The following is an 18,886-nucleotide window of genomic DNA, read 5'->3' as shown; positions in this document are numbered from 1 at the left end:
GTCCTCAAGTCCAGGCTGGATGTGGCTCTGAGCAACCTGGCATAGTGGAAGGTGCCCCAAACCATTCTGTGATTCTACAAATACTAAGATAGAAACTAAGTAAGATTCCACATGCTGCCACTAAAGAAGAAAGATAAGCCCCACTCCTTTATAAATACCAGCTACCAGGAAATTATAAAATTGCTGTAGTCAATGAATAAAAAAATCTTGGAAGTTACAGTCTCATCACACAATGTACCTGTCAAGCACCCATATAATGTTTTAAAAGAACTTTATTTTATTGTTTGAACTGCTGACAGTTGAATAATTCCATAGAACCATTTTGGAAGTGACAAAATCATCAAATATGCAAGTAGGTATCACTCAGTAAGTTTTATTTTATTTTGGCAGTGTGTCACACACGTCTTCATAACATTTCCACCATGTTCAAGCCTTTAATCAGTTTTTGTGTTTATGTGCCACATTCCTGATTATGAGCCCTCAACCCAAATGATTATGAATCAGTTCAGAGATTTTTGATTTCCATTTTCATTAGGTAATGAGTCTTGTCTGCATGATTCTTTTAATGACTTTATATAACTTTATATAACTTATTACTTCAATTTCTTCTATCATATAGCAGTAACTGTATTCTGGTTAGGAGACGTTTTGCAAATTGTTTTGTGTAATAAAAGTAGACATCATTTCAACTTGTATTTAATATAATCATTCTATTGCTGTCATCAAATAAACTTTTAATGTAACTGCTAAACAGAACCACTGTCAGAAACACAGATGTTTATATCTCACCCAATTAAAAGACCAGTATGGGTGATATTAATTCTGAACTCATATAATTAAGTAGTCCTAGGATGTACACAATAAGAAAAACTTTCATTAGATCACAAAGGCAAAGCTGTAATGGCTTGTACTGCTCTGTATAAAGCTGAATATGTAGCTCATTTACATCCACTTAAATAAATAATTTTTGATTTAATCAAATGTATTTTACAACTCAATTGTAAAAAAAATCCTTATGCTTATTTTAGTCCTATAAGACCATGTGACAGACTATTAGGGAAATGCCACAGTCTCAAAAGACAACACCACTCTATCAATAGATCATTTGTCACTGGCAGTCCCACTGCCATAAGGCTGGAACAGATCAGGTGTTGATGGGAAGGAAGTTTAAGCTAAGCTGTAGAAAGACTGAAATGATGTTTCTGGAAAGGGAGACATTGTGTAACAGATAACACCCCTCCCCTCATCCAACTCTGACAGAAACATGTATTGGTTTCATTTGTCAAAGTGATGAAAAGTTGTTTGACTTCTTATTCATCTTGGATGGCCATGCAGCATTTCAGTCTGAAGGGCTTTCTTCCATCACCAACTCTTATATAACTACACACCAACATTGTGGTCTACAAGTCCAAATATCCAAACTCTGAAAATATATTTATTCCAAAATCTAAAGAAAAACCCCAAACCTATCACCTACTCTTCTTTCCAACTTTTTATTTCAAAATTTCATTATTTCAATATTTTCTGAATATTTCTTATTACAATTATACTAGAAATTGAACCATATAAGATACATTAATTTAGAAAATTATGATTACAACTATAATATCAAAACTTACCAGGCATACCCAAAGGTTTACAAAGGAATTCCTGGCAGGATATTGCAGATCTTCCATTAATTTGGGGTTCTGTTTGCTATAATAAAAAGAATTTTCTTTTCTTTTTGCTTTACCCTTACAAAAATAAGTCTATAACCATGGTCTCAAGGGGCTGAAATAAGATTTTTTCATGCATCTTAACATCCAACAAACATCTATTCCACTTTCAGAGAAATCTTCCTTATAATCCCAAAGCAAACTGAGCACCTCATTGAGCAGTGGAAAGAATAAAGAGGATGCCAGATTTTCACATTATTATTTATACAGCTTTAGGATCACAAAACTCCTCTAAAATGAGCCAAGTACTCTTCCTTCACCAGTTTTAATTTATTCCAAATGTAGATTCTTCTACTGCATTTTCCTATTGCTGTGGTCCCCAAAGAGAACTTATACTGAAAAAGAAAATCATATAAATCATCACAGAAGTGATTTCATTTTTGTGCCTAGATAGAAAATTGTATTCAGTGGTACATGAATATGCATAGCCAGGAACCACACAGTATAATTCTGTTTTTCTAGTTTTATAAGTTTTCCACATTACTAGGGAAAGAAGTGCAGAACTTTGGCTAAGTCTGAGAGCAAACGATGGTGGGTAGCACTGCTAGGGGAGTAAGTACTCAGTTAACTGGAGTTTAGACTGAGCAAAGTCCAACAAGCAGTTATGCTACAGTCCCATTTTCCTCACAGTGCAGCAGCTGTTCTACAGGTGTGCTCCTAAGTGCAGGCATTCAGTGGTAAACACCAGCAGGAGTGACAGTATCACAGCTCAAAGAAATGAAATAGAGGGACTTTTCCAGGCATTGAGCCCAGAGGGGGTAATGCCTAGGGCTCTGAGGAACAACTGGTATACAGCAATTCTCTCCCTTGTGGTAATTCTTTGTATGTGAAATCCTTGAGCCATTATTCTTGAGGTAGCTATCTTTTATTAAATGAACATGTGAATAATGCAGTAGTTCAGGTATATAAGGTGTTTCCCCATACTTATAAATGATAAATAACACAGTAATTTAATTTGGAGTTCATGTTTGGTTTTACATTTTCTTTTCCTTTTCCCCTTTCCTTTCCTTTCCTTTCCTTTCCTTTCCTTTCCTTTCCTTTCCTTTCCTTTCCTTTCCTTTCCTTTCCTTTCCTTTCCTTTCCTTTCCTTTTCCTTTCCTTTCCTTTCCTTTCCTTCCTTTCCTTTCCTTTCCTTTCCTTTCCTTTCCTTTCCTTTCCTTTCCTTTCCTTTCCTTTCCTTTCCTTTCCTTTCCTTTCCTTTCCTTTCCTTTCCTTTCCTTTCCTTTCCTTTCCTTTCCTTTCCTTTCCTTTCCCAAAAACCACTGGCTGCTGCTTTAAACAAAATACAATTAAAGCTTTATTTCAGTGTGGCACACCTCAGAGCCCCCCTGTTTGTTGAGCAATAGCACAACAGCACAGTGTTACAGCATTAATGTTCTAGGTCCCTTAGCATCAGCACGCTGGCTTTCCATGTGCTAGAAGCATATCCACAGTAAGGTACAGCTGACAGAAACATTAGCAAATGTGAGCTCATTCTGGTTACTGCATTAGTCCATTTTTTATCCAAACAGGAATTTAACTTCCCCTGAATTTCTGTTTCCTACATTTAATATCGATACCAGAATGATGCATAAGAACTGTAACAACACACTGACAAGTTCATGATTGATGTATGCAAAAAATACCTACTTTTAGATACCTCCTGTCTGATCACTAAACACAGAATCCAATCAGGAAATACTCCTATGCTTCATGGCCTCTAGTCTCTTCTTTCCCAAGTACATCAGTCACCAAGCACTGGATAGAATTTGCAATTACACAGCAGAGTATAACTGGGTAAGGAAGTCTAAGATCTGGATTCCTTGGTGTAACCAAGACCACATCTCCAAAAATAAGTTCCAGGGGGCAGAAAACAGTAACATACAATATTATTTGTAGATAACAGACTAGATTGCCTATAGAAATACTTGGAAAAAAGTCAGGACTACATCAGACATAAATCCTTTGTGGAGCTCTGGAGCAGGGATGGTGAAATCTATATTGAGATGGTGCTGATGTGACTAAACAGGGGTACAGAATACTCAGTATATTAGCCACTAGTAATGCTGGGATGCACTGCAGTAATTTGTTTTACAGTACCAGCTTGAAGGCTACTTTATATTGAAGACAGCTAACAGAGAACTGTTTCCTTTGCTATGGCTCATTTTCCCTGGTAACACCCCATGAGATACAGATTTTCCACCAGCATCTCTCTCACAGTCCTTGTTCCTCCACTGAAACAATGACCCCTTGAACAGCAGTCACTGGTCTCTCTCCATTTTTTTCCTTCTTGTTTTCCAGTCATTTATTTTTTGTTAGCATCCTCTCTTAAGGCTGTCAAAATACAGAGAAAATCTCTCACCCATGCCTGTGTCACAGAAATGTACTGTATTAGTAACTATTGAGGCTTAACCAAACTCTCAGATAAGTAAGAATGTTAATCAGACTAAAGTAAACTAATCAGAAATTGCTTAACTCTGTGGGGTCTATATCCCAAAATACCTAAAAGATGCCACAATTAAAAGGCAAAGAAGGAAATCTGGGGTTTTTTTTTACATGAGAAAAAGAGATAACAGAATGGAAACAGTAGTTGATGCAATTCCATTTAAATAAGGAAGTAAATAATGCCATGGCTAGTCTGTAATGTGCCATCCTGGCACACCATGCTGGCTCATACAAAAGCTGCTTACACTCCATTAAACAGTGCACTCCAACACAGGACTACCGCTCAGACTAGCAAGTAGTTTATTCAAAAAAAGAACAACTTTGTGTAGAGTATAATTGTTGTTTTTTTTTAAATTGATGGTATGGATTGTTGTTTGCTCCTACATTACAAAGCTAAGGCACTTAGCATAAAGGTATCTCAAGTGCAGCATATCAGCTCTCTGAAGCTCACAAAACCTTTTATTAAACCCAAAAGCAAACTTCTTTTGTTGTGGCCAATCCCAAAAGAACAGCTCATCATAAAGGCTCTAGGTCTCTTTCAGATATCCTGTCACACTTGAGAGCTAAGACAATGCTGAAGAGCATTAGCATGGCATAAAGCTTCATTCACTCCTGTTTTCAGGAAGCAACCCATAAAAACATACATTAGGAAGCAATTCAAGTGAAAAATATTGGACATCTTGTTAAACAGCACACTTTTTTCAGTTATTTTTTCAAACTAATTTGGTTTTCTTTTTTTTTTTTTTTAGGTATAATGGCCTCAGTTTTTAAATTACTTCCATTATAGAAATAATTTCTTCATTAAATTAAACATTTTGGCATCCAATCAAATTGCAATTCAGAGTAGCTTCAAATTCAACACCAATTTAGGTTGCTCAGGGCATTGTCTACTCTACTCCACTTCTGTGTATCTACAAAGATACCTCCACAAATCATATATTTCCACAAATCTCTCTGGATAATATGGGTAATGTTTTTCAGTTTAGAAGCTGAAAACTGGATGGACAAGTGTTTCAGATGTGGCCTCAAAAGTGTAGAAGAAATAGTAACTCCCTTTGGCCTTTAGTAAGGTCATTAGGAATTTTGCATTTCTATGGTATCTTTGTATTCACACATTGGTTTCAGTTTTATTATTCTAGTATTATCTTAATGTGTTTCTTATTTGATGGATTCTTCTGTTGATATATTCAAATCATTACTTTTTGCTTCCTCAGTGTGATAAAATACATGAATACACATGACAGAATAAATCTTTTTCATAGCTTTGTAATCTGCATACCTGAAGAAGGAACAATATTTGGTTTAGTTAGGCAAATTCAACTGCTTAATTTATCACATGGGATAATAAAATATTAGAAATAATACTAAAAATGTTAGTGATAAAAAACCTATAAGAAAACACACTGCATGTATAAGGAAAAGCAGATACAACACTGAACAATCTGAATGCCTTTCTATAGACTCCAGTTTTAAAATGCAGTCATGTCCACAGAATTTTTGAGTGCATTTGTATCCTGCTCTCATTGCTTTATTTACTGTGAATTCCCAATAGTAAAACTACTGCACAATCAACAGATAAAGAAGGGTTTAGTTAAGAATTATTCTTATGACTATTTTCCTTCCCAAACTAAATTTGAGGTGACAGCCTTGAAACTTAAAAGGCTCTGAAATGTTAAATATTTTTAATGTACTTGCAAAGGGATGCAATATGAAACTGTTATAATTTCAAATTCAGTAATATGGCATCTCCTTCAAAGAGAGAAAGATAGGTCAAGATGCAGCTACATTTCTGCCTTCCCCCAAAGAAATGCCAAAAAGATTGCTAATTAGGGATGATGCTCGCTTGTGGAATGGAAATCTGTTATCTAATAAAAAATGGGCTTTTTAATACATATCTGCAAATGATATTTGAGAAATAGTTACCATTGCATGTTGCCATTGATTTTGACCAATTAAAATCTTAAAACAGAAGATGAAATATTTTGCAAACTGCTACACAAACCCAGTTCCCAGCAAACCATCTACAGGTTTAAAAAGAGCCACAATTAGACTCCATTGTAGTCACAAAGCTGTCTTACTACTCTATGCAATTTATTTCTACATATGAGCTTCCAACTATGAAATCAGAATTACAAATAAAACAATAAAGGAGTTTTAATAGTTTGCTTACTTTTAGTAGGCAGAATACTTCTGTGAGTATAGTGGTGATCAGAACAGCAAGTTACTGCAACCAAGGAAAAGTCCTGCCTAACCAATCTAGTGGCCTTTTATGATGGAGTGACTACAGCACTGTGGAAGAGGAGGGCTAAAAATCTGGATTTATAAACATCTATCTGGATTTCTGTAAAGCATTTGACATGGTCTCTCACAACATCCTTCTCTTTAAGCCAGAGAGAGATGGATGTGATGGGCAGGTTGTGAGATGGATAGGAAAGTGGTTGGACAGTCACATCCAGAGGGTGAACAATGACTCAGAGCCCCAGTGAACATCAGTGACAAGTGTTGTCCCCCCAGGGGTCCATACTGGAACCAGTGTTATTTAACGTCTGCATTACTGACACAGATAAAGGGATCAAGTGCACCCTCATCAAGTTTGCAGATGACACCAAGCTGAGTGTTGCTGTTGGCACACCTGAAGGATGGGATGCCACCAAGAAGGACCTGGGCAGGGTTGAGAAGTGGGGCCTTGGAATCTCTTGAGGTTTAACAAGAACAACTACAAGGTGCTGCACCTGAGTCAGGGCACCCTTGGTACCAGCACAGGCTGGGGATGAGCAGATGCAGAGCAGCCCTGTGAGAAGGGCTTGGGGTGCTGGTGGGTGAGAGGCTGGACAGGAGCTGTCAGTGTGCACTCCCAGCCCAGAAAGCCAAACATGTCCTGGGCTGCATCCAGTGGTGGCAGCAGGGCCAGGGAGGGGGTTCTGCCCCTCTGCTCTGTGAGACCCCACCTGCAGGGCTGCAGCAGCTCTGGGGCCAGCACAGGGAGGACAGGGACCTGCTGGAGAGAGTCCAGAGGAGGGACACCAAGATGATCAGAGGGAGGGAGAACCTCTCCTGAGAGGAAAGCTGAGAGAATTGGGATTGTCCATTCTGGAAGAGAGAAGGTTTCAGGGAGACCTAACTGAAACATCCTAGTACCTGATGGGAACCCTACAATAAAGAGAGAGAGAGACTTTTTACCAAGGGCATGTAGTGACAGGACAAGGGGGAATGGCTTCAGACTGAAAGAGAGTAGATTTAGATTAGATATTAGGGAAGAAATTTTTTCTTGTGAGGGTGGATGAGGTTTTGGAACAGGCTGCCCAGAGAAGCTGTGGATGCCACACTCCTGGCAGTGTTCAAGGCCAGGCTGGATGTGGTTCTGAGCAGTCTGATCTAGTGGAAGGTGTCCCTGACCATGCCAGGGAGTTAGAACAAGATGGTCTTCCAACCCAAACCTCTCTCTGATCCTAAATTGTCTAGAAAAATCAAAGCAGATTGATGGGATGAACCTACAAATTGGTGCGTTAGCATGTGCTGCAGCCTTCTCATTTCTAAATGGATAGAATTTAAAATTACCAGCCTTTGACAGAATAACATAAGGACTAATTTTCATATGTGAATGGTAATAACATCATTTTCTACCACTCGTACTAAAATTAACCATTCTTGCTTGAGATTTTGTCAGACAAGACTATCCATTTTACTCTGCTTTATCTTTTGCAGACAGCTCTGCCCATGATAAAGGAGATACAGTGAAAAACAAGTTATTAGAAACAGAAAATCTACACTTTTAATTTTGACAGATTAAGTGAATAAAATTGATTAATATTTTATCATTTCATCTTCTGAGATTTATTCCTGTATTGTGAAAATGTATCTTGTAGCTTAAAGAGAAAAATCAATGAATGATGATTATTTTGTTAGTTTAAATAACGGATATCAACTAAGGCTTTACATCTTATATTATATATAGTACAGCTTTTTGTAATTTACTAAGTATATAAATATTATCTTGCATCCATTGAAGAAATACAGAATATCAAATCTAGTTTTTTTTAAATCTAAACCTAGGTTAGGAAAAAAATATAATTTTCTTTACAATATAGTAATTTCTCAGAGACACAATGTCTTTAGAGACAATGACCTGGGTTTGTCTTCTTTTATTCAACACCTACAAAAATATTTTTATGAGTAATTATCTCCTGCAATCAATATTTTGTAATCAAAGAGCTAAATAATTGGTTAGTGGTATTATAAGGAGTGCTGCTCAAACTTCTGGTTACAAGCTAGCATTTCATAATTTCAACAGAACAGCTATTCTCACAAAACATACTTAGAATGTCAAGAGTTTAATGAACAAACACTGAATTCTGTTGAAACAGATTACTTTTCTCAACAGTTAAGCCTAATGTTTATTAAAAAGCCCATAACTTGTGGATGCCTCAGTTTAACAGAACACCTAATACTCACTGGGAATAAGCTTCAACAGCCCACAATTAAACCAAAAGAAATGCAGGTAGTGATATTTTCCCTTTTCCAATGCTGCTTTTAAAAACTGTTTTTCAGTTTTTTGTTCTACTATTTCTTGTGCAAAAGACATAATTTTTCCCCAAAACTTTACGTATCTTGCTCATTGGCAACTGAAATTATTTACCTTCGAAATAGCATAGTTTGCAGATTTAGTGTTAAAAGCCACTGTATTTTGGAGGAAAACAAACATTTCACAACAACAAAAAAAGAAGTTATGTTTAGTTTTGGGCATCACAGTGTATGAAAGATATTATGTTATTAGAGAGTGTCCCAAGGAGGGCTGTAAATATGGCGAAGGGGCTGGAGGGGAAACTATATCAACGCATGAACACAGCTTTCTGTAAGAGCACAAAAAATGCTTCAGCTTTTGCTTTAATTTCCTTGGATATTAGCTCTTATTTCAATGGACAACTCCTATAACCTATCCATGTCCAAAAATTTCATCTCACATTCTGTTTGGTCCCTTTGGTTCATCTTTACAAAGCACTACTGCTCTGTATCAGCCATTACTTCATCAATGCAATTTACCGGAGTGGTTAAAAGGGACATGATTAAACAGCTGCTAAGAGCTTCAGATTTGCATATTAGAGACAAATAAAACATACTTTTTAGCACTACTTGCAAATTTCCAATTTTTACCAAGCAATAATCAATTAGATAAAAGGTCTTAAAAGGCATATCCTGGCTGATAAATCTGGAACAAAGTGAAATCATGCTGTAACATGATGAGAACTGAGAGAGCCAATTGAGGATCAGTTCCTTAGCAGATAATGTTAGGCTGCAGTTTTATTTTTGTTTTAATATTCATGACAGCTAAAGAGGAGAAACCAAGAAAAGCAGCAGAAAAATGCTACATCTTCAGAAAAATGTGGAAATTTGAACTAAATTATGAGTTTTTGTGCTTCAATATTACAATACTAAATCTGGAGTATTCTGCACTGCACAGATACCTAGGTAACTGTTCAAACAGAGAGCCATGAGAGGAACAATGACAAGGTGGGGAAGCAGCCAAACTAATCCATCTGAATCAGCCTCTCCTAAAACTGCAAAGACAAACCATTAAGCTACTGTTCCTACTGCAAGCTCTGCTAAGGCAATGTATTAGAAAACACTGTGGAAATAAGTGTGATTACTTGGATTGGGATAGGCCTCATAATGGAATGTCCAAGTGGATGAATAGCAGGACTGAGGACAACTATTCTGGATTTGTACAAGATTTATTATGCAAGTTCTTTAATCTGGTGAAAATTGAGAGGACTTGATTCCCTTGGTTTTCTAAGAGTAGCCTTTCTGCCTGTTATCAGTGAATGAAAATTTAATATCTCTGCCTAGATGTCTTTGGTGTAAAGGAGAAATCCTGGGTTTCCTATTCCCACAAGGTTTTATAGTATATTCAGCAGGCAATTTCCAAGAGTTCAAATCTCATGTACCTTGGGCATCCAACCCACCTCTCTGGTGACCAAATTGTTGAAATAGAGGAATAGGGTTCCAAAATGCTTACTTAAATAGTAAAAGACCACTAAAATAGTACAAATCTTACACTAGGTAATCAAACTGGTATTGAAGTTAAATATTACTATCTTTGATTTTACACAGGATGGGAAGGGACAAGAGAACAGAATCTCAGAAGATAAATATAAGTCTCTTGAAAAAAAATATGAAATGTAACTTTTTTATATACTAGGAGTACTTTATAGATAAATGCACAATTTCAACAAAACCTTTCATAAATTATGCAACTAAAAACTTTCAGTATTAATAAACATTTCCTTGATTAGAACTCTGAAACTGGTGCTTATGATTCTGAGGTCAGAATGCACACTCTAGGACTTTTAGCAGCTCTCTAACCACACAGTCTTGCAAAGGAAGAACTGCTTTTGCAAATGACATAAAACCAGCTGAGTCCAAAATAATGAAATACAAGGTCTTACTGGAATAAGAAGAGTTTGGGGTTCTTTTTTTAAAAGGTGAAATTAAACCCTGTTTATTTCTTGTGGAAACAAAAATCAATTTCCAATTTGTTGACCTGAAACAATTTTTAAGGTTGCTATTCAGCTGACATTTGCCTGGGCTGCTGTTTTGCCTCTTAATAGCTGCAGGTCTGAGTCTCCTCTCTCTCTTTCTCTCCTGCTGGTATCCATAGCCATGAGAAAACACTTATCTAGAGACTGAGATGCTCCTAATACCATTATATGATGATGTGTATTATTGCTGAGCTATGATCATGAACAATGAGAGTAAAACCACAGAAAACACTTAGGGTGCCATCAGGAGGAAACTGACAGCATAAGGAGCAAGAATTAAAACTTATATAATGATCACTGATGATGCATATATTTCATATCTTAATGTTGGTAGCAAATATATCACTGTAGACAGACAAGCTGAAACATAGCTTTATGAAGTTCAATGTCAGCACTGCTAATTGAAAGTATACAGAACTCCATCTTAGAAGAATGTTCAATACATAAATTTTGTTTCCATTTGAAGCAAAAGCTATCATCCAAATATCAGAATTTTCATCTGGGAAGAAATCACCTATTTACATCAGGTCTGTTACCATAACATAATACACAGCAATACATGATGCCTCTACTGCATTTTGCATATACAAATTTCTTTACACTTTCAATAGGCAGTTTTCTTTTTTTTTTTAATTTTGCTTTTTACTGAGTGAATTCAGACCTAAAAAATGCAACACCTGTTGTTTTTCTGCCTGTTGTTGTGTAATGCTCTCAGAACATCTTTACACTTCCATAAATTCTGCTATAAATATTTTACCATCTGGCCTATATTTTGTGTTTCTCCCCATCCCTTAAATGCTTGTTGCAGTTGCTTACATTGTTTTCTGCACTGGCAGCAAACCTCTTGACAAGGCAGCCTTTAACTGATAATCTAGGTAGAGACTTACTCCATCCTTAGTAAATGTAATCCTTCAGAACAACTTGGATCTTTCAATATCTCCTATTTTGTCTTAAATATGCCTAAATCAAACCTGTCTCAAACAGTAAAGTGCAAGTCAATATCTTATAGTCAATGAAACAGAGGGACATAAGAGTATTAAAAAAAAAGCTTGTAAAGTTGGCCATATAAAACTAAACTAATCCAAAATATGGCATTTATTGAAATATAAATCAGAGGATAATTTTCAGAGTTATGAGATATCTTTATTGAAACCTTTATTGAATTTTTGAATAATAAACCTAGAATTAACTACTGATTAATTACATTTCTAAAATCAATAATGAAAGGTCACAAAAAAGAAAATCTAATTTAAAAATGATCAAGACTAATCAGGAAGGTGTTATGGGCACAATCATGACTTGAAATCACATTTAACAAAAAAAGGTGATTCATCTGAAATGTGTAATTAGAAATAATCAACATTTTTCTAGAAATATATAGTACAGAAATATAGAAATTGTATTTCAGATGTGATTTGACTAGAAGCTTAAGATGCAAAACAAACTGATACTGTATTAGTAAGAATTTCTCCAAACACAACTATATTACATATTTGATATTAAAGAAATAAAATGAGACAGCAGCTGTTATCACTAATAAAAATTTAACATAATTTACTGCTTATGGACACAGTCAAATATCCACTGTAAAGCTATGCATTAATAATCTTCCCCTCTCTTACAATAGATAACTGTTAAAAACTGTAAATGATTCCTTCACAATAACTTTCATGAAAATTACTAAAATGACTAATCCAGATGTCCCATTTTTTCACTAGTTTGAGCAATGAGAAAGGAAGATTACTATCATGGTAATGCAGCAAATATAATGCAGCACATTAGTCAACAGCTGACTGGAGTAATATATGGAAATAAAAACCTTTGGGATTTGTGTGGTTGAAAATCATCTATTACTATTAACACTAATTTCATAATAATCCTGTTATTTCATCCTGTTCATACCTCTGCATTATGATTTTGTATGGGAGGTGAACTCCACACAAAAGCTCAAACTCTAATCTCAGACTTCCATTAAAATAAATCATGTAAGTAAGGAAAATTGCATGCAGTTTGCTCACAACCAAATGAAAGCAGAAGTTGCAAACAGTAATGTACTCTTGAAGTTTACAAACAGCTGACTCATCACAAATGATACTTTTTAATACTAAAGGCTATAATAGTCAGCAAAATGACATATGGGACTAGATTCAATGCCAGTCATATGACCAAATAACATTAGAACATGCATTATCACTTCTTGCTATAGATATTTATATTTTTTTTCTGCTTTGTACTTTAAACTTTTTTTGAAAGAAAAGATAAAGAAAAAATAAATATTAGCCAAAAGAAATTGTTTGCACAACATGAATCTTATGAATACTTATTTGATGCATTCTTTAGAAAAAGTAATGCCTAGAAGGCACGTGGTCCTCAAATCTTTCTTCTCAATCTCACAATCAACATTAATGTTAATGAAAATCTTGGTATCCCATTGGACAAGATGTGTTAATCAAAATCAAAACTAACAGCTTTCTATTTATTGCCTGGAGGTAACAGGGACCTATTGTTTCTAAAGAAGGCTTCCTTTCTTGCAGGTTCTCAGAGTTTTCTCTCTATCTATCCAACATAAATAAGGAATCTATTTCCTTAAATATTAATTAATTCAGATAAGTTACTTTTATTTGTCTGTGTCTTATCTTAAATACATCACTTCTGTCAAAGTATATATATATTTACCTTAACTAAAAATTAACATCTTTACTGTCAGACTGTGGATAGACAGAGCTGTTGTCAGGCTTTGCACCTTCTTTTCTGGCCCTTGTATACCTGGAGAATGCAGATCTTTTCACTACTTTCTTTCATTACTAGTCATCTATGAATTTCTACATTACCCTTATTAGAAATGCTTCACTTATATCTTGATAGGCATCTCTCTACCAGATTAAAGACTGTGTCTTGACTTAAATGTAGAATTTCATCTGGGTAAAAAAAGTCTTTTCCCCCCAATAAAGACTAATGACTAAGATGTAAATCTACTATGAAGTAACTAACAATATTGCACATTCCATATATCACATTATTCCTTGACCTTCAGATTTTTATATACCTTTTCACACACCTAAAACTCTTTGAGACCTATGTTTGTAAAGGTAGTGGAATTTACATAGCATACTGTGTCACTGAATACCAGCACACAGAGGTAAAGGACTCTTTCAAATTACCTGTATAGCCAGTGCTCGAGATACAAGGCTTCTAAGATATTGCAAAGGATCTTCTGGACCTTCCCATTTGCTCTGCCATGTGACAGGACACTGAAATAAAAACATATTTACTGAAAGTATAAATTTTATATCCATCATTGTTATATTTTAAGTTGGCAATTTGAATGAAAACAAATTATCTGGAGATCAAATGTATCAACCAGAAAAAATAAAAAGTGCAATACCAGTACTATAATGATCAAGAACATACAACTGCAAACAGTATGTAAAAAAAAAAAATAAAAAATTATTCCTGCTAATTCTCTGTGTGGTCACAGTGTTGATAGAGGACTTGCAAGAACCTCTGCAATTCATTAAGGAAACATCAGTTGGTTCCACAAATATTTCCAACAGGCCTAATTTCTTGGAAAGCCACAATGTCATCTTTCAACTGCAGCCACAGTTTCCCAGTCTTTTGCTGCAGCCTCCTCAGACTTCAAAATGCAGTTGTGTGGCTCTGTGGTGAAGAGAATCTGGTACAATTCCTCTGCATGATTTTTTCCCATCACCTCACAGCTTTTGTAGAGCAACACCTGAGGAAAAAAGTACTGCAAGATTTCCCCATATAAATTTCTCATTGACTTCAAAAAGAAAGGCTTAAAAGGGCATCTGCTAAACTTCTTCCTTATAAAACAAGGACAGAAACACTAATTTTACTTACTCCACAGGAATTAAAAGCACACTGAAAGTGACTGCAAGATTCTCTTACTTATGAGAATGAGAATTAATGTAAATCAGTATCTATGGAATATTGCACTCTACTGAAGATGCTGAGCAGAATAAACAGTTTATGCTGTTTAATATTTACAGCTGCATTTTCCAGGAAGTTCCCATTCTAACAGCATATATACTGAACAAGTGTTCAAAATCTGATCTCAGAGTTTTGTAAAAAAAGGTATCTTTCTAAGAAAGTACTCTAATGTTTACCTTTTATAGATAAAAACCAGGACATAAATAGATTCAAGGATACTAATTAAAAATGAAATCAATAAAGAAAATATATACAAGACAATTAATAAAGCATAGTTAGCTGCATGGGTTTTTTTCCTAATTAAGATTTTTTGAAACTTATTTTTTATTTGAAACATTGCATTTTTGCAGCCTCTTCTACTAGATATGCATTTACAGGCAGCTCATCAATCTATCACTTACAAGGCATTAGCCTAATGTTGCTAATATATCACTCTAAATTACTTTTAAGAAATAGCTTAGCTAATTGTTCTTATGTAAGTGCATCTCAGATGTGCTTATTCTCGTTTTTGCTTGGGTGGAGTTAATTTTTTTCACAGTGGCTAGCATAAGGCTAACATACCAATTTTACATTTTACAAATACAGCAGATTGGTGAGACCCTTATAAGTCATACATTTATTGACTTTTACATTTCCATTAGTAGTTCAGTGCTTTCTTCAGGTGTTACAATCTTAAAAGAACTTAGTGGGTTTAAAATATAGCTTTTGAAAAATAATCCTTTGCTACAAGCACATGAAAACACTAAACAAGAAGAGTGTACAAACAACATATGAAGAAAACCACTTCAGGATGATAAATATAGTGAGGTTTATCTGCCAAGCCAAGAATGTGGCATGCAGCCTTCTCTGGAAGGTTGCTGAAAATTCTGCTGTATGGTCACAATCCAGTGAAGTGATACATGACAAATAAAGTGGGTAAGTTAGCAGATGAAATGACAGAAGCACTGGTCAATCAGGAAACACTGAACTGATGCTTGTGAGAGGTTAAATTGCATAGAATTTTAAAGAAACTTTTTGCAGCAGTGATCAGCTTCACACTTCCTGCCAGTTAGAAGAGTGAAGCTTAAGCACACAAGCAAACCATGCTCTCTTGCTCAGTAACAAGAAATTCAACTGTAAAAACTAAAGAATGGCCATTAAAGAATGGCCAAATGCATCATTTCCATTCACTACAACTTGGACTTAGTGCCAGTTTCTACCCCATAGGCAAAACATGATTTAAAAAGCAATGAGATTGCTAAAAAGAAAACGTAATTTATTCTAACTGTACAGCAATTTTGCTAAAAATGCTGTCTTGTGAATCTAAAAAGACAACAAACTTAATTATTGTTTTGACTAGGATTTGATAGATCAATACATGCATAACAATCTTTTCAACAATAATTGTTCTTCAGATGAAGATAAACAGAATGTTAATAGGAATTATTATTCATTGCAGAATCAATCTCAATATCTACGCATTAGCATCGACAGAGTTTATCAGTTGCTGGAGGTGAAACAAAACCAGTTTCAAGTCACATCAATGTTTGACTATCAAAAGCTTAATTGCCTGGATATTAATGATAGAGCATGTAGAGCTGCTGTCACTAGTTGTACCAGTCTATAAACATGTCCAATTTGATGCCAAAAAACATGGAGCAAGTACATAGACAAATTTTAACTTTTCTTGTATATCAAGAATATAGGGTGAGATGATAGGTTGATATGATAGGCACAGCTTGTCTGGTGAGGTAGGGCAATAATCCATATCGAGTAAATGCAAAGAGAACTGTTATTACAACCTAAACTTTAAGAAAATGTAAAAACAAACTAAAGGTACAGATTTACATATTCTACTGGCTAATATATTTGACTTATCTAGCATGACTTAGTATTTGAAATTGAAATAGTATTCCACAATTTCTAACCTTATTGGATTTGTCTTTAAGAGAAGGCTTGATAAGAGAGTAATACATTCAGAAGATTCTGCAAATACTTCTGAAAAATCTTCCACAGAAAAACTGGGGGACTTTTTTAGAGTTTCTATCCTTAAAAGAACTCTATTTTAGAGTCTTTATCAATAAAAAAATTTAGAACATGAAAATGCATATTAGTTCGGTTTCTCTGGGTGTTTTCAATGCCTATTATAATGTATATTCATTACAAAATTACTTACCTTCTGGTTTAACAGAGCACTTGCTAGTCTCTGTACTTCAGAGCTCAGTAGTGAGGTACCTCTGATGACTTTACTTAAAGAAGCAAGTGACTGATGGACACTCTGCACAAGGCGAATGGCATTGAATTGCTCCAGAGTAATGAATGACAAGATTGGAGACCCTTGCTGTTCTGCAGGAGGAGACACCTTCTGATGGATCAGGTTAGAATTCTAAGACAGATCATGTGATATCCAGTTAATAAACTCAGGGAAACTATGATGTTGCACAACATGTTATTTGTTTAATCCATAATACTTCACATGACCTTGTTAGCTTTGAAGCAATAGTGATATCACCCCTTTTCTGAGCCTGGATTAAAAGTACAGTGATATTTTCAGTACTGTCTGTGACATGCTCAATAAAGGCACCACTCTTCTGAGATATGTCTGCCTACCCATTTACTTCAAAACTATTAAATTGCTGAAAAGTCTTCACTTAGATGAATCACCATTTTTAGTATTTTGTTAATGTGTTAATATAAAAAGCAGTGGTGAAATCAGCACAACAAGATTTTACTGAGTACTGTAAACTATGCTGCCAGTTCTTGCTTCATGAGACTAGTTCAACATGGAATTTAATTAAATACAATAAATAGAAAATAAGTATTTTATGCATGAATCTTGAGTAACTCAGACTCTGAGAGGTACAGCTGCTCTCACATTGCCATTTTTACTAGCTACTTCCCTTACATTAAAGCCACTGGAAATCCAAATTTATTCAATAACTTCAAGAGATGGTGCAATTTTGAAAATCTTAATTCATATGCAACTTATTACATTAATATATTTTTGTGTATTCAGAAGCTGCTAATGTGTAACGGGGCAAGATGCTGCAATGAATTCCAGTTATAGAATTAAAAACTTTTTTGGAAAATTCTATAAAGCACAAATGCAAAAAGTAAACCCTGGCATTGGGGAAAAAAATGTTTTGCTATTTCAATATCTAGCAATTTAGTAAAGATAAAATCAGATTTTACTTTCTTTGAAATATGTCATCTTAAAATAACAAGTTTTGATTATTTTTCAGGGTAAATAAATTTCTGAATTGTCACATGGCACCTTGCTTTCCAGAACACACAGGATATTTACCTCTATAACTTTTCCCAGGCACCATACATATATCAGAACTTTTACATTTTTAATTTCAAGCTCATGCTGCACGCAGCTACCAAGCTAAAAGAGAAGCTAAAAGAATGAGCAATACTTTGGCTTATGACTGACCAACAGAGAAAAGAAGGATAAAGTGTTCCAACATCATTAAAAAGGTACACAACAAAGTTACTGATCAAAGTGCCAAAGCATACATTGTTTACAATTGTTATGCATTGCATTTTTTTCTTTGCATGAATTCAAAAATCACAGTACCAGTTTCACATCAGGTTTTCTGAGACCATAATTTGCTGAGTATATGTAAATTGTAATACAAATCTAGCATAAACTAACTGATAATTTGTTACTGAGGTGTTTAATTTCACAAAATAAAGAAAAACCCAAGACATTGCACCTTGGAAGCTCTGCTCAATCTTTGACACTCTCTTAATTCACAAAAACTTATTGAAAGAGAAGTCCTCTAAGTTCCTCAATATCACCCTTTACATAAGTCTCCTATAAATTTCAGATTCATCACTCTTTCTAATGCTTTCCCCTGAGAATTTGTTGAAACAACCCACATGTCATTTCCATAGAAAAATTAAACATGAACACCAACATCAGCTTATACATTTAATGTCCTATTACATTCTCCTAAAATCCATTATGTATGTAACTCCCATCAGCTTTTAAAATATGTGTATGCTCATGACCTGCTTGGGAATTAAGATGAAGAACTGCTGAAGTGCTTTTTCTAATCATAAGAAACTGAGGGTAGAGTCTAATCTTTAATATTAAATACTGCATTTGGTAGCAATATTTTCAGGCCTATTTTGAGACTTTGATCATTTTCCCTCTTTCAGTTCTGTATGTGTTGCTATCTTGGTATAAGACTTCATAAAGTCTCACCTCAAGTGTCCCAGAGCTTTACTTTGTTACCTTCTTAAACTCAAGCTTTTGCAAACTCCAGTATGTTC

The 18,886-nt window shown here is 35.0% G+C and overlaps 1 protein-coding gene across 1 annotated transcript in view; it reads right to left on the bottom strand.

The window, feature by feature from the left end:
- The window catches only part of DYNC2H1 (dynein cytoplasmic 2 heavy chain 1), a 141,875-nt gene that overhangs the window by 11,523 nt on the left and 111,466 nt on the right, over nt 1-18,886 (bottom strand). The window contains exons 84-85 of the mRNA XM_079331799.1: nt 16,782-16,991; nt 13,837-13,926 (exon numbers count right to left, since the gene is read on the bottom strand). Coding sequence (XP_079187925.1) covers nt 13,837-13,926; nt 16,782-16,991 — 300 coding nt within the window. The remainder of the gene's footprint in view (nt 1-13,836; nt 13,927-16,781; nt 16,992-18,886) is intronic.

Source organism: Erithacus rubecula, assembly GCF_903797595.1.
Source record: "Erithacus rubecula genome assembly, chromosome: 1".
NCBI lineage: Eukaryota > Metazoa > Chordata > Aves > Passeriformes > Muscicapidae > Erithacus > Erithacus rubecula.
Note: the sequence above shows the minus strand (reverse complement) of the source record. Positions and strands in the feature narration are given on the sequence as shown.